The following is a 17,133-nucleotide window of genomic DNA, read 5'->3' on the forward strand; positions in this document are numbered from 1 at the left end:
TGAACTGAACTGAACTGAACTGAACTATCTTCTCAACGTCTTTGGAGCCTCAATACTTCCTCTACCTTATGGGAACCATGAAATATTTTCCATCATTCAACCTCCTACCCACTAGAAGATTGGCATTCATGTGTTGCATTAAATAAATATTGGTACAGTTCCGTAAGTTCAGGTTTCTTAGGAAACCAAGAGGTTGCCCTGTTCCTGATTCTTTTGGTCAGGTTACCTGCAATCCATTACCTTCAGGGAAATTTGCAGTTTCAGTTTCACCTCATTCTTTATGACCTCGTGCTGGATGAACTGGCGTATCTGTAGCACATTGGGGCTCTTCAGTATAGGGGCTGGAGTGTTCACTAACTGTTTGGAGCCAATGTTGAGGCCCTTCCAAATCTGAGTGCCAAACGGAGGTCCTGGAGTTTTTTTCTGTTACCAAAATAAGCAAAACCACCATCAAAGAAATAAGTATGTTTTAACATTAGATTTTTTCTTCTACTGCATACTATTTATGTAGACACTATGCTCAAATTACCGCACAATTGCATTCATCTCACATGCTAGCAAAGTTATGGTCAAAATTCTCCAAGCCAGGCTTCAACAGTATGTGAACTGCGAACTTCCAGATGTTCCAGCTGGATTTAGAAAAGGCAGAGGAACCAGAGATCAAATTGCCAACATCCACTGGATCATCAAAAAACTGAGAGTTCCAGTAAAACATCTACCTCTGCTTTATTGACTACACCAAAGCCTTTGACTGTGTGGATCACAACAAACTGTGGAAAATTCTTAAAGAGATGGGAGTACCAGACCACCTGACCTGCCTCCTGAGAAATCTGTGTGCAGGTCAGGAAGCAACAGTTAGAACCGGGCATGGAACAACAGAGCGGTTCCAAATTGGGAAAGGAGCACATCAAGGCTATCTATTGTCACCCTACTTATTTAACTTATATGCAGAGTACATCATGAGAAACCCTGGGCTGGATGAAGCAGAAGCTGGAATCAAGATTTCTGGGAGAAATCCAATAACCTCAGGTATGCAGATGACAACACCCTTATGGCAGAAAGTGAAGAAGAACTATAGATCCTCTTGATGAAAGTGAAAGAGGAGAGTGAAAACGTTGGCTTAAAACTCAGCATTCAGAAAACTAAGATCATGGCACCTGGTCCCATCACTTCATGGCAAATAGATGGGGGAAATAGTGGAAACACTGAGAGACTTTATCTTTTTGGGCTCCAAAATCACTGCAGATGGTGATTGCAGCCATGAAATTAAAAGATGCTATTTCCTTGGAAGAAAAGATATGATCAACCTAGACAGCATATTAAAAAGCAGAGACATTACTTTGATAACAAAGGTCCATCTAGTCAAAGCTATGGTTTTTCCAGTAGTCATGTATGGATGTGAGAATTGTACTATAAAGAAAGCTGAAAACCGAAGAATTGATGCTTTTGAACTGTGGTGCTGGAGAAGACTCTTGAGAGTCCCTTGGACTGCAAGGAGATCCAACCAGTCCATCCTAAAGGAAATCAGTCCTGAATATTCATTGGAAGGACTGATGCTGAAGCTGAAACTCCAATACTTTGGCCACCTGATGCAAAGAACTGACTCATTTGAAAAGACCCTGATGTTGGGAAAGATTGAAGGTGGGATGAGAAGGGGACAACAGAGGATGAGATGGTTGGATGGCATCACCGACTCAATAGATATGAGTTTGAATAAACTCTGGGAGTTGGAGATGGACAGGGAGGCTGGCGTGCTATACTACATGGGATTGCTGAGTCGGATATGACTGAGCGACTGACCTGAACTGAACTGAACTGAGATACTATATGCTAGGAACCGCTTGTTAATTAATACAACAGTGAAAAAAAAAGGGATCCCTGCTCTCAAAATGTTTTGCAAATACAAGGAAAATTGGGAACGAACTGGACAAGTTTTCCTCTTTATATATGTTACCAAAAATAAGGACATTTTAAAATCCTGTTGCCTGATGTCCTACTGGATAGCATTTAAGGGAATGCTAAGCCACGCTGTTGCCATGGTGATACAGCAGAAGCCTGTTTATGTCAAATGCATGAGACTACCTGGGCTTCCCAGGTGGCTCTAGTGGTAAAGAACCTGCCTGACAATGCAGGAGATGCAAGAGACATCGGTTTGATCCCTGGGTTGGGAAGATCCACTGGAAGGGGAAATGGCCTCCCACTCCAGTATTCTTCCCTAGAGAATCCCATGGACAGAGAAGCCTGGTGGGCTACAGTCCATATGGTCACAAAGAGCTGGACACAACTGAAGTGATTTAGCACACACACATATCTTTATACCCACAGAGAGCGTAAGACATTTGGAATTAAGCTTGGAGAGATCCTTTGAGAGAGAAATCAAGCCATAGATCTGGGTGGTCTTTGAGCTCACTGTAGATTAAGCATGCTGCCAGAATCTTCCCAGGATCTCTTGGGCAGAAATGTGTGCCTTGCGTAGACGCACATCTCTTATGTTTTCTTTTTTTTGTAATTGACTTTCAGGAGTGGCATGGGCTTGATGTGTTTCATTTTAAGTTGTTCTTCAGTGTCAAATGCATGGTGAGTGACAGCTACTCAGGAGCTTGCCTGGGCTGGGTCACTCCACTGGGCAGAGGTCACAGCTATAGTAATTTTGGAGGAAGAGAAGGAACTGCCTTCATTAATCTCAAATGTGGTACATTATTTTTCATAATGCAATAAACACATTCAACTTGGAGATAGCCTTAGTAAACCATTTGGTGTGAGCTTTCAATTTTCAGATAAGGAAGTAGAGATTCAGGGTGACTTGTCTCAAATTCCACATTAATAATTGATAAAGCCAAGATTAGAATTCATATCACCTTCATTCACCATGTTGATTACAGGTACCAAACTAAAACAGAGGGCTAGGAGATCTTTGCTATCTTAAGAGTTCATTACCTGTGCTTCCACTACTATAAGACTGGATAAAGAAACCAAGATAATCATCACTAAAAAACATTATCCTCCTCACTTCACACTACTATCTTTCCCTGATCATGTTACCAATGCCTTCACTGATTTAACAATTTAACATCTGACAATTTGCTGGGCATATTACATAAACTGCTTGCAAAATTAAATGACAAATCTGTCAAGATGCAGGATTTTATGATTCTTTCTCAAGATATTTTCTTTCATTCTTTAAAAAAATCTTAGGTGAGGCTTCTTCAAGCTGACACAATTACAATGCTTACTTTTTAACACTGAGATTCCGAGTCCCTATATTTAATATTTCATGTTATTCTTACATATTCAGTTTGTGCATTAATAAATTAAAAACAAAGGGAAAGTGAAAGACCTCAGATTGTGTTTTAAAACTAGCAAATATTGGGAGAAAGGAAGCTTTATATATTGCATAATATCAGTAATGGGTTACTCAGAGTAGATATTTTTATATGATAGGAGGATATTCAAACCAGCAACGTAGGCTGAAAAGATAAAATTGAGATTAGTCAGGTATATTTCTCCAAAATCTACAAACGTCAAAGTATTCAAATATAAAACTCCTTGATCCCATTAACAATTTACATAAGAATGAAAAGAGGTGAATATACAGGAGAAGACCTGAGCTCTGGTCCACGGATGGATGGATATGCATATGTGGTAACTTCACAGCAGAAAAATTTATACCTCAACTGAGGGAAAGGTCTCCCATGTCCTTGACTGGAGATTAGGAGGAACAATCGTATCTAATTCTTTCTTCATTAGCCATGGTGACACTTCATGGAAAGGGCGAAGGACGGTAATGCTCAGGGCACCTGGGTCACAGAGAGTTATCAGAGGATCATTTCTCTTCAGAAATACTCTGAGAAATTCAACAAATATTAAACACATTTGATAAGCGAGACACAGCAATAATGCTTAAGGACCTTGGGGTCTAATAAGGAAAGTCTTTTAGAGTAACATCTAAAATCTGGATTTAGATCACTTGAAAGTACTAATTGACTCTTCACTGTCCTTCAGAAATCACATGCAAGTCCTGTCAGTTCTACCACTAAACATTTCTTGAGTTCATCGACCTCTTTCCCCTTCACTGACCCAACCTTAGACTATTTCCTGCAGAAAGATCCTGTTTTGGACGTCAGCAACAATGAACTTATCTTCCCACCTCTACTCTGCGAACCTCCTTCCACAGGCAGGGTGACTGACTATGTCAGTCCACCATGTAAACTTTTCTTTGACGTCCCATCGCTTATATGATAAAACTGAGGCCTTAATGTTTTCTCCTGCCTCATCAGCTTGGGCTATTTTCCCTTCTATACTTTGGCTCCTTTGGCCTTTTCTTCTGTGTTCTCCAAAGTTCCAAGCTTCCTGTTTTGTATTCCCTCTTCCAAGAAAGCTCCTCCCCCTATTTTAATTAGTGCCTACTTATCCATCAGTTCTTGGCTCCAGCATTTTCAGGAAAGCCTTCTAGATTATGTCAGGTTCCCCTGTTAGATGCTTTCATGGAAACATATTCCTTTACTCCATAGGCCTTATCCCAATTTATAATCATACAGGTATTTGTGTGACTATGTAATTAACACCCGTCTCCTTTCTTAAACTCTAAGCTTTGTGAAAGCTTTGTTGCTCTCTTAGTTCACCATTGTATCCCTAACACCCAGCCAGGTCTTGGTATATGGGGGGTTATCATGTGGCTGCTAAATGACTGACTAACAAAGCAATTTTAGAGGAATTCTTATTCTCTCACAGTTCTACACACACATTGTACAACCAGTCAGAGCTCCCCATTTTCCATATTCATAGAGAAAGAGCAAATTTATTACATCAAACACATGTACATTGATGCATTCAAAGATACATCTGCACATAGAGGCGGGCACACTCATAAATGAACACAAAATATATCCCACCAGTCAGAGAAAAGATAAGAAAGAAACACACACATAAACCTAGATGGACATAGCATATTGCTTTGGTGCATGGATAACATGAAAGCTTTTTATTTTTTCTGTGCTTAAACACACATTACATATACAGTGATTCTTACCTAATGCAATGTATGTCTCTATTTTTTAGTCATACACTAATTTCTTTGAAATTAATGAAAATATGTAAATGAATATAATACATGACTTATCCTATATTTACATATGTAAATATGTAAATATGTAAATATGTAAATGAATATAATACATGACTTATCCTATATTTCAGGTTGGATTTCTAACTGACACATCAAATCTACTTTATTCTCTTGTTATACCAAATTCATCAAGGCAACACCATCAAAATGACAAAAAATGAAGTTAGGAAATATACCTTACTTTTGTTGTTTACTACCCAGACGAAGCTAACACATAAGTAGGAACCTAGGTACATAACTAAATCTACCCAACAAGCCTAAATGCAGATACAAATCTACTTATAGGTAGGAAAGGGACTCACACAATTTACACAGGTTGATGCTTAGATAAAGCATAGTACAAACACCCATCACTGTACAACCTGGCTGACATGGCCAGGTAGGAAGCAGAGTTCAACAGTGAGCAAAGGGGAAAACAGAGACCACTTCAGGGCAGACTGGATGTGGAGGACGAGAGTTGGTGAAAGACACAGCAACCCCCAGTCTGGTTCTCTACCTGGATGTTCCTGTACTGGCTCTTGAAGAACGACGGTAGTTGATTCTCCATATGCCAAGGAGAGGTACTCTTCTATGTCACTGTCCCGAAGAAGCTCCACTCCCGATCCATCAGCATGGATAACAAAAAACCTGTTTGCAGAAATAAAAATCTAATACCTTGACACATTCAGCTAAAATGCTGCTTAAACTTGGAACTGAAAATAAAAGTCACGATTCTATTTCTATCATGTTACCTGGGGACGTGTTCACCATAGATTTGCAGATGATTCTTATGAAGGTGAGTGGATGACAAACTGTCATAACTTTCAGCTTTTGCATTTAAATCATCTTCCAAGTTGTTTTCAGGTAGGATGGTTGATACACTACCATCAGCCATGACCTAAGGGACACAGTATATAAGCAACTAAAAAAAAAAAAGAGCCATAAACCTTACATTTTTGTTGATCTCATTTGAGAAAGCAGGTAATCTTCTGGATATTCAGATAATCAAAGATATTTACTTATAAGGTATTATTCCCTAAGGATTTTGTTGTTGTTTAGCCACAAAGTCATGTCTGACTCTTGCAACCCCAAGGACTGTAGCTCACCAGGCTCCTCTGTCCATAGGATTTCCCAGGCAAGAATCCTGGAGCAGGTTGCCATTTCCTCCTCCAGGGGATCTTCCCCACCCAGGGATCGAATCCACATCTCCTGTGTTGGTAGGTGGATTCTTTACCACTGAACCACTAGGGAAGCCCCAATAGATTGCATTAATGAAAGTGAAAACCTAGTAGCACATCTTCACTGACAAACTACACCGAGAATGTGAAAACAAACGGGAAGACAAACCAGGATACAATCAGAGGAAGGTGACTAGTATGGCGGGGACACACCAGGGGACAATCTTATCTTCTGAGGATAAGTTCAGGGAACTGGGAATTTAAACATGGAGGAAAGACTACTCATGTGACAGTTGTCTTGAAATATTAAGAGTGAGAGTATGGAATTCTAAGCACAGAATTAGGGACTCATGGATAGACCACCATGGGAAACAGATTGAGATTCACTCTGAGAAGTACATTCCTAGCTATTTCTACTGTCTAGATACAGAGTGTGGTTTAGGCTGAAAGGCCACTGAAGGGAAGGCACAAGAAGAATATCAAAGCCTAGAGTGATGCTTGGCTTAGATATTTCAACTTAGAGGGTTTGGGCTTTAGGTTTCAATTTCAGTTCATTGTAAATCAAAGTCTCTTAGTAGCCTGAACTCATGCTGTGAAGAGTCTCACTTACTTAGCACAGAAAAACAAACTTGGATCAGGCCTTGTCTGCATCCCATATAAAGTTGGGGACTCTTTGTCAGGGTTTCAAATCTAAGAAGTAACTTTGCCACCCACTAGCCAACACATGAAATTTCACCAAGGGGTGAGGAGTGGAAAAAAAGTGCCTAGAGAAAGGGCTGGTGGACCTCTCCTTGTCAAGGGCCAGATAGTATATATTTTAGGGTTTGTAGGCCATGGAGTTTCTGTTGCAACTAGTCAATGCTGACATTATATGCAAAAGCAGCCACAGGTAATATGTAAACAAATGAGCATGGCTATGTTCCTGAAATTGAATTTCCTATAATTTTTTGTGTCATGAAATACTCTCCTCCTGTTATTTTCCAAACCATTTAAAAATGTAAAATGCAGTCAGCCCGTGTTTTTAGCTCAAGGGCCCATATAAACAAGTGACCATGGTTTGTCACTGCCTGGCTTAGCAATAAGAGGAAGGACAGAGAAACAGAATACAGAGCTCTGCCACTGACTAGCCAAGCACCTCACCAGGCTTCCCACCTCCCCATACTCAGCCCTCCCAGAACCTTCACGCTGATAATATTTCTAAGGATTCTCTACCTAGTCAAACAGACTTGCCTGCTGTCCTGTGTATTTTCTCTCACTTAAACCTAGATACAGAGCATTCTTACATTATTCTTCGTTGTTGACATTATTTTTAGATGTTTAGTAACTTTTCCCCCTTTTGTTCTAATTATTTATTTGGCTTTAACATTTCAACCATCCTCATTGTTGGGTTTGCTAACCAAGACTCTTGAGAGTCCCTTGGACTGCAAGGAGAGCCAACCAGTCCATTCTAAAGGAGATCAGTCCTGGGTGTTCATTGGAAGGACTGATGCTAAAGCTGAAACTCCAATACTTTGGCCACCTCATGAGACGAGTTGACTCACTGGAAAAGACTCTGATACTGGGAGGGATTGGGGGCAGGAGGAGACGGGGACGACAGAGAATGAGATGGTTGGATGGCATCACCGACTCGATGGACATGAGTTTGAGTGAACTCCGGGAGTTGGTGATGGACAGGGAGGCCTGGCGCACTGTGATTCATGGGGTCGCAGAGAGTCGGACACGACTGAGCGACTGAACTGAACTGAACTAAATGAAGCATAATCGAGAATTAAAGCTACTCATATTAATTGCTATTGTCCAAAGCACTGACAGTAAGTAGATAACTAATCCCAAGGCAGCTAAGATAAAAAGCTATTGGGGAGCTCTCTAGGATGAAATATCTCAAAAGCAAACCCGTCGCCTCTCTTTCCATACTAATGATGCACTTTACCTGAAAGGTATTTCCTTCGGGATCCATGACCTCGCAGATAACCTCTGATGTGTGTTTCATGATGTACCTGCTAGCTCTCAGCTGCTCACGTTTTTGAAAAGGATGGTATATGTCACTGCTTGATTCATGGCAATATATAGCTGAACAGTCCCTATCAATATGAAGACAACCTGTGTTTGGAGGTAACACCTGAAATGGTCACACAAAGAGAGAAATTATTCAAAATTTCTTGATTGATTTGAGAGATTTAGAAAATCATTTAAGGATAAAATATTATCCATTTACTCGAGACACAAACTGTATTTTCAGGAAGAAAACAAAAGAGAATATAAGTTTTGGGAAAGACTACTTAATAAGGAGGCAAACAATGATTAGGATATAGTTGTTCCTGCATCTCATATTTTATCTACTCACTTTACTACTTCTTCCAAGTGATGCAATATATGCCCCTTCTTTTTTCAGATATTTAATTAAAGTATTAAAAGCATATGTTAAGCAAACACACTTGGCCCTATTCAAAAGTCCTGGAATCCTTGAATGTTTTGGGGCAAGGAGCATCTTCAAAGGGGTCAACAGCAATGGGACAAATGCTTTTAGAAGGCTTTAGTTTTCCTCATTCCTCTGGAGGCTGTCACAGACCTTAAGTAATAGCTTTTATATAATGACTTCTGGTTTGGATACACTCTTTGAGATATAACTCACATGCCATATATTCTTCCCTTTAAAGTGTTCATTCAGTGGATTTTAGTATATTCAAACATTATCACTAATTCCAGAACATTTTCATCATCCTGCAAAGAAACCCTGATGCCATTAGTCATTCTGCATCTCTCCTGTCTCGGGCAACCACTGATCTGCTGTCTCTATCAGTTCAGTTCAGTTCAGTTCAGTCGCTCAGTCGTGTCTGACTCTGCGACCCCATGAATCACAGCACGCCAGGCCTCCCTGTCCATCACCAACTCCCGGAGTTCACTCAAACTCATGTCCACAGAGTCGGTGATGCCATCCAGCCATCTCATTCTTGGTCGTCCCCTTCTCCTCCCGCCCCCAACCCTTCCCAGCATCAGAGTCTTCCAGTGAGTCAACTCGTTGCATGAGGTGGCCAAAGTATTGCAGTTTCAGCTTTAGCATCAGTCCTTCCAATGAACACCCAGGATTGATCTCCCTTAGAATGGACTGGTTGGATCTCCTTGCGGTACAAGGGACTCTCAAGAGTCTTCTCCAACACCACAGTTCAAAAGCATCAATTCTTCAGCGATCAGCTTTCTTCACAATCCAACTCTCACATCCATACATGACCACTGGAAAAACCATAGCCTTGACTAGATGGACCTTTGTTGGCAAAGTAATGGATTTGACTATTTCAGACATTTCATAGAAATGGAAACATGTGATCTGTGGCCTCTTGTGTCTGGGTTCTTTCACTTGGCATAATGTTTTTAAGCTTCATCTATATTGTAGTGTGTATCAATACTTCATTCTGTTTATTTCCACTTCAGTTTAGATGTGTGAAATTTAAAAAGTTTTCATGCGAAAATGAACTCAAGTTTTTTTCAATTTAGGTAGTTTGGGGAGATTTGAAACTGAAATTAAGCCTACATTTGCTAAACTGAGGAGTTCAAAGTTCACAAATTCAGCCATTAAGTCCTCAATTTTCCCATCATTTGACTTGCAGTTGCCCAGGACAAGTTCTCAAATAGCTGCCAGAGTCTGGTTCCTCAGTTCCAGGTAGATCCTTCTCTTCATGGCCATGTTTCTCTCCTCCCCTACTCTTCAAACTGAACTTTCTGTGGTGGGTGGTGGCAGGGGCTGGGGAGAGGTGTCCCAGCCTGTGCAGCAGACATATGAAAACCACAATGAGGTATCACCTCACACTGGTCAGAATGGCCATCATTAAAAAGTCTACAGATAATAGATGCTGGAGAGGGCTGGAGAAAAAGGAACCCTCCTACGCAGTTGGTGGGAATGGAAATTGGTATGGCCACTATGGAGAACAGTACGGAGGTTCCTTAAAAAATTAAAAATAGAGCTACCATATGACCCTGCTCTCCCACTCCTGGGCATATATCCAGAGAAAAAAATGGGAAAGGATACATGCACCCCATAGTTCATTGCAGCACTGTTTCCAATCGCCAAGATGTGGAAGCAACCTGTGTCCATAGAGAAATGGAGAAAGAAGATGTGGGACATGTATACATTGGGTGTATATATATATATATAAAATATGTATTATGCAGCCACTGCTGCTGCTGCTGCTGCCACTAAAAAGGATGAAATATGCCATTTGCAGCAACATGGACAGACCTTGAGATTATCATACTGAGTGAAGACACACACAGAAAGAGATATCACTTACATGTGGAATCTAAAAAAATGATACAAATAAACTTACTTACAAAACAGAAACAGACTCACAGAGAACAAACTGATGGTTACCAGGAGGGAAGGGTGGACAGAAGAGATGGTGAGTTTGGAATCGACATGTACACACTGCTATGTTTAAAATGGATAACCAACAAGGACCTAGGGTATAGCACAGGGAACTCTGCTCACTGTTACATAGCAGCCAGGATGGGAGGGGAGTTTGGGGTAGAATAGAATGATGACATGTGCATGTGTGTGGCTGAGTTGCTTTGCTCTGCACCTGCAACTATCGCAACATTGTTAATTGGCTATAAGCCAAGATAAAATAAAGAATATTTTAAAAAAAATGATTTGTATTTTCCAGTTTTCTATATGTCTTATGCCTTTGGTTTCCCTTCTAGTCGTCCATTACTGCCTCCTTTTGTTTTAAATAGATTATTTTCAAGTGTGCCATTTTAATTCCCTTGTTTCTTTGACTATATATTTTGAGTTATTTTCTTAGTGTCTCTTGGGTATTACAATTAACATCTTAATTTATAACTGTCTAGATTGGATGGACACTAAGGATTTCACTATTATACAAAATCTTTGCTCCATGTAGCTCTGTTCCTTCTTTGCGTTATTGTCAAAACTTACATCTTTATACATTATAAACACATAAATAAACTTTTATAAGAGTGGTTTTGTGTAGTTGCCTTTTAAATAAAAAAGGTCACAAAAAATACATGTATACTGTCTTTTATATTTACCTAGATTGCTATCTTTACCAGCACTATTTATGTGTAACTGAATTGCTATGTAGTGTTCTTCTGTTTCAGCCTGAAGGATTCTAGATTTTCTCGTAGAGAATGTCTAAGAGCAACGAATTCTTTCAGTTCTTGTTTCCCTGGAACTATATTAATTTCTTCATTTTAGGATAATTTTACTGAAAAGAGGAATTTTTGGTTGATGATATTTTTGTTTAAGTATTTTGAATATGTCATCTCACTGCCTCTGACTCCATGTTTTCTGATGAGAAAATAATTAGTCTTATTGGATACTTCAACTTAAAAAAAATTAGTTGATTAACAATGTTGTGCTTTGGGGTTTTTCTTTTCTTTCTTGAGATCTCTCATATTTGATGAGCCTTTTGTGATTGCTTGTGAGACTTTGTCTTCAGACAATTTGACTGTGAGGTGTCTAGGTGTGGAACTCTGAGTTTATCCTACTTGAAGTTTGTTGAGATTTCTTGCAATTGTAGATAGTTTAATCAAATTTGGTAAGTTTTAAGCCATTATTTCCTCAGATAATCTTTCTGCCCTTCTCTCTATTCCTTCTCAGACTCTCATCATGCTTGTGTTAGTATGCCTGATGGTATCCTGAGGCTCTGTTCATTTTTCTTGACTCTTTTTTCTCTCTCTCCCCCAGACTGCTTAATTTCAGCTGACCTATTTTCAAGTCAGTTCAAATAATTGCTGATTATTTCTTCTGCCAGTCAAAATTTGATGTTGAGCCTTATTAGCAAATTTTTCATTACAGTTATTATGTTTCCAACTCCAGAATTTCTATGTGGTTCTTTTAAAAAATAATTTCTATGTATTGATATTCTATACTTCATGAAGCATCATTTTCATATTTTGCTTTAGTTCTTTACACCAGGCTTCTCACTTTTTAAAACATAACATCTGACTTAAATTTGTCTCTTTAAATGCAAAATCTGGGTTTCCACAGGGATAATTTCTATTGATTGCTTCCTCCTTTCCCATCCCTGTTTATGGGTCAAAATTCCCCCCTTCCCCACTCCCCCATGTCTTATAATTTTTTGTTGAAAACTGGATATTTTAAAATAGTATTATGTACAACTCTGGAAATTAGATCCTTGCCCCAGGACTTGTTATTGTTATTTTTGTTGTTGCTGCTATTTGTTCAATGATTCCCCTGAACCATTTCTTTAAAGTTTATATTTGTCATGCAGGGGCCTAATCTGCTTGTTAGGCTTAGAGTTCTCCTCATAACTGGGCAGATGTTTTCTTCAGTACTTTGCACTAATAGATCTTTCAGCCTCTGCTGAGGGCTGTATGGGCTCTATGTGCATACTGGTGAATGTTTTCAATGCTGTAGTAGGAAGTTTGTAATTCCACCTTACCCTTCACTCCCTGCTTGTGCAGAGCTTCTTGATCAGCAAGAGTGAAAGATCAGGCCTTTCTTAGTCCTTTTACGGGCATGTTCATAGCCCTTCACAGGAGCATGACTTTCTAGATTCCAGAGAACATGTCAGAGCTTTTCAAAGCCCTCTATGGACTTCTCATTCTCCTTTTCTTTTTAACCCTTTTGTTTAGTCTCTTGCTTTCTGTAGCTAATTCAACAGCTATAATGTCCAATTATTGCCTCATTTGGGGAGAAGTCTATTTGTAGGGATTGAGGTCAGAATCAGACCAAATAAAGACAACCCTTGTTGAATAGAGGTTTCTAGAAAATGGACAGACAGGTCAAATGATGACAACATTTTGTGAGGGATCTTTTGGGCAGCTCTAGCTCTATTCTCTCAGTGGCTGCTGGCCTGCTGGTTTTCACTGCTGTCACGCATGTGAGAGTGCTGATGTTCAAGGCTACCTTGGAGCTGGGGGAAGGGAGAGGAATGTGGCAAGTGAAATCACCACAATTCTTGCTGTTCTTCCCAAGATTGTCTTTTTTTAAAAAATAATCTTCATATCATTAGAGTCATTTGGTTGATTTCCAGACTTCTGAAAAGGTTGATTCTGTCAATAGTTCCAGTTTTCTAGTTGTTTTTAGAGAGCAGTAAGTGGGACTATGAAGAAAGCTGATCACCGAAGAATTGATGCCTTTGAACTGTGGTGTTGGAGAAGACTCTTGAGAGTCCCTTGGATTGCAAGGAGATCCAGCCAGTCCATTCTAAAGGAGATCAGTCCTGGGTGTTCATTGGAAGGACTGATGCTAAAGCTGAAGCTCCAATACTTTGGCCACCTCATGTGAAGAGTTGACTCATTGGAAAAGACTCTGATGCTGGGAGGGATTGGGGGCAGGAGGAGACGGGGACGACAGAGAATGAGATGGCTGGACGGCATCACCAACTCGATGGACATGAGTTTGAGTCAATTCCAGGAGTTGGTGATGGACAGGGAGGCCTGGCGTGCTGTGATTCATGGGTCGCAAAGAGTCGGACACGACTGAGCGACTGAACTGAACTGAACTGAAGTGGATTTTTGAAGGTTCTTACTCCATCTTTCTGGAAGTTTCTCAGATTCACTCTTTACCATTACCCAGGCCAGATACAGAGAAGGCAATGGCAAGCCACTCCAGTACTCTTGCCTAGAAAATCCCATGGATGGAGGAGCCTGGTAGGCTGCAGTCCGTGGGGTCGCTAAGGGTCGGACACGACTGAGCAACTTCACTTTCACTTTTCACTTTCACACATTGGAGAAGGAAATGGCAACCCACTCCAGTGTTCTTGCCTGGAGAATCCCAGGGACGGGGGAGCCTGGTGGGCTTCCATCTATGGGGTCACACAGAGTCGGACACGATTGAAGTGACTTAGCAGCAGCAGCAGCACCAGGCCAGATAATTCTCCCTGGACCTTGACTAATTCTGAGGCTTCTCTGTGGTTTCAAGCATATTTTAGTGTAGACACTGGTGATTGGTTAAATCTAATTTTCCCAGGCTCCATAGACCCTCAATAAAATAGACTCAAACTGTCAGTTCAGTTCAGTTGCTCAGTCATTTCTGACTCTTTGAAACCCCATGGACTGCAGCACGCCAGGCTTCCCTGTCCATCACCAACTCCCAGAACTTGCTCAAACTTGTGTCTATCAAGACAATGATGCCATGCAACCATCTCGTCCTCTGTCATCCCCTTCTCCTCCCGCCTTCAATCTTTCCCAGCATCAGGGTCTTTTCAAATAAGTCAGCTTTTCACATCAGGTGGGGCCAAAGAATTGGAGCTTCAGCTTCAGCATCAATCCTTTCAGTGAATATTCAGGACTGATTTTCCTTAGGATTGACTGGTTGGATCTCCTTGCAGTCCAAGGGACTCTTAAAAGAGTCTTCTCTAGCACCACTGTTCAAAAGTATCAATTCTGACTCTTGGTTGAAGACAGTGTGTGTTTGAGGCAGGACGTGGGCTGGTTTTTTGCAGTGCTGGCGTTTCCTCATAGACTTGGAGATGAACACAGAACTGATCTAAAGAATATAGTGAAGATGGCGGAGGAATAGGATGGCGAGACCACTTTCTCCCCCACAAATTCATCAAAAGAACATTTGAACACTGAGTAAAGTCCATAAAACAACCTCTGAATGCTGGCAGAGGACATCAGGCACCCAGAAAAGTAGCCCATTGTCTTCAAAAGGAGGTAGGAAAAAACATAAAAGATAAAAAGAGAGACAAAAAAAGTAGGGACGGAGCTCCGTCCAGGGAAGGGAGGCATAAAAAAGAGAGAAGTTTCCGAACACCAGAAAACACTCTCATGGTGAGTCTGTGGTGAGCCTTGGAACCTCAGAGGGCAACATAACTGGGAGAAAAAGAAAGAAATAATTAAAACTCACAGCTTATGCATCCAACGGTACCTCCCAGTGGAGAAGCAAAGCAGACGCCCGCATCCGCCATTAGCAAGCAGGGCTTGGGCAGGGAGGAGCCAGCTGAACTACTTAGAGAGAGGACTGGGCCTGAATGACGCGAGGGCAGTCTGGGGGAGCTGATTGGAGATAGCAGAGCAGACTGTGGTGTAGCTACCTCCTGAAAAGGCAAAAAGCCTTAACCTAAGACTCCACCAGCCCTGCTCACAGAACAAAGGACTGAGCAGAGCGGCTGCGGATGGCCCATTCCGTGCTGAGACAGGCAGGGGAGGGCAGCCAGAGCTGGAAGGGGGCAATCGCGGTCCCAGTGAGGCATCCAATACCAAACTGAAGGCAGGCTTCATTGTTAACCAAGACTTTTTGGGTTTCTGGCTGGTTAACATCCGCCAGGTTTTTCCTGTGGTCATGTATGGATGTGAGAGTTGGACTGTGAAGAAAGCTGATTGCCGAAGAATTGATGCTTTTGAACTGTGGTGTTGGAGAAGACTCTTGAGAGTTCCTTGGACTGCAAGGAGATCCAACCAGTCCATTCTAAAGGAGATCAATCCTGGGTGTTCATTGGAAGGACTGATGCTAAAGCTGAAACTGCAATACTTTGGCCACCTCATGAGACAAGTTGACTCACTGGAAAAGACTCTGATGCTGGGAAAGGTTGGGGGCGGGAGGAGAAGGGGACGACAGAGAATGAGATGGCTGCATGGCATCACCGACTCTGTGGACATGAGTTTGAGTGAACTCCGGGAGTTGGTGATGGACAGGGAGGTCTGGCGTGCTGTGATTCATGGGGTCGCGGAGAGTCAGACACAACTGAGAGACTGAACTGAACATCCACCTGAGAGGGTGCGCTGGTTGTACAACCAGAAAACTGAGTGGGAGGGACCGGGGAGGTGATAAGTCGCAGTGACTGCGCTTGCCAAACACCTGGTCACCTGAGCTGCTCAGACTGGGGAAGGGCACAAAACACAGGCCCAACCAAGTCTGCGCCTTTGTGGAGTACCTGAGTACCTGAACCTGAGTGGCTTAGACCTGGGATGCCTTAGACCAGCGCCAGCTTCAGACAGTTATTGGCAGGGCAACCTAGAGCCTGTGCAGTGTAGATGGGGACAGCACACACGCTGTGAGTGGGGGCAAACCCAGTGTGGCCGGGACACTGCAAGCACTCCCTACAGACGCCAGAGATATTTGTCTGCAGCGTTCCTCCCTTCCCAGAACAGGACTGAACAAGTGAGCCTTAAAAAGTGTCCACCACCAACCCCTAGTGTCAGGGCGGAAATTACACACTGAAGAGGCCAGCAAACAGAAGTTAAAACAGAGGGAACCACCTTGGAAGTGACAGAGAAGTCTAGAGGCCACTGCAATATAAGACTGAAAACCAGAGGTGGGAGAATTAAGTTAGAATCATGAGAACACCAGAGAACTCCTGACTCCAGGGAACATTAATCGATAGGAGCTCATCAAATGCTCCTCAAATGCTCATCAAATTTCCCACACTGAAACCAAGCACTACCCAAGGGTCAACAAGTTCCAGAGCAAGACATACCATGCAAATTCTCCAGCAACACAGGAACATAGCCCTGAGCTTCAATATACAGGTTGTCCAAAGTCACTCCAAACCCGTTGACATCTCGTAACTCATTACTGGTCACTTCATTGCACTCTAGAGAGAACAAATCCAGCTCCACCCACCAGAACACTGACACAAGCTTCCCTAACCAGGGATCCTTGACAAGCCACCCGTCCAAACTCACCCATAGCGAGGAAACTCCACAATAAAGAGAACTCCACAAACTGCCAGAAGACGGAAAGGCCACCCCACACACAGCAATATAAGCAAGATGAAGAGGCAGAGAAATACCCAGCAAATAAAGGAACAGGATAAATGCCCACCAATCCAAACAAAAGAGGAAGAGATGCGAATCTACCTGATAAAGAATTCCAAATAATGATAGTGAAATAGATCCAAAATCTTGAAAGTAAATTGGAGTTAC

At 41.7% G+C, this 17,133-nt stretch overlaps 1 protein-coding gene across 1 annotated transcript in view; it reads right to left on the reverse strand.

Annotated features, from left to right (window-relative positions):
* Window positions 1-17,133, reverse strand: part of SPAG17 (sperm associated antigen 17) — a 269,667-nt gene that overhangs the window by 37,339 nt on the left and 215,195 nt on the right. Inside the window, exons 32-36 of the mRNA XM_055403672.2 lie at window positions 8,213-8,401; window positions 5,857-6,002; window positions 5,622-5,752; window positions 3,670-3,797; window positions 241-423 (exon numbers count right to left, since the gene is read on the reverse strand). Coding sequence (XP_055259647.2) covers window positions 241-423; window positions 3,670-3,797; window positions 5,622-5,752; window positions 5,857-6,002; window positions 8,213-8,401 — 777 coding nt within the window. The remainder of the gene's footprint in view (window positions 1-240; window positions 424-3,669; window positions 3,798-5,621; window positions 5,753-5,856; window positions 6,003-8,212; window positions 8,402-17,133) is intronic.

The sequence above is a fragment of the Moschus berezovskii genome, chromosome 4, assembly GCF_049115385.1.
Source record: "Moschus berezovskii isolate FMDL1 chromosome 4, NW_MosBer_1.0, whole genome shotgun sequence".
Classification (NCBI taxonomy): domain Eukaryota; kingdom Metazoa; phylum Chordata; class Mammalia; order Artiodactyla; family Moschidae; genus Moschus; species Moschus berezovskii.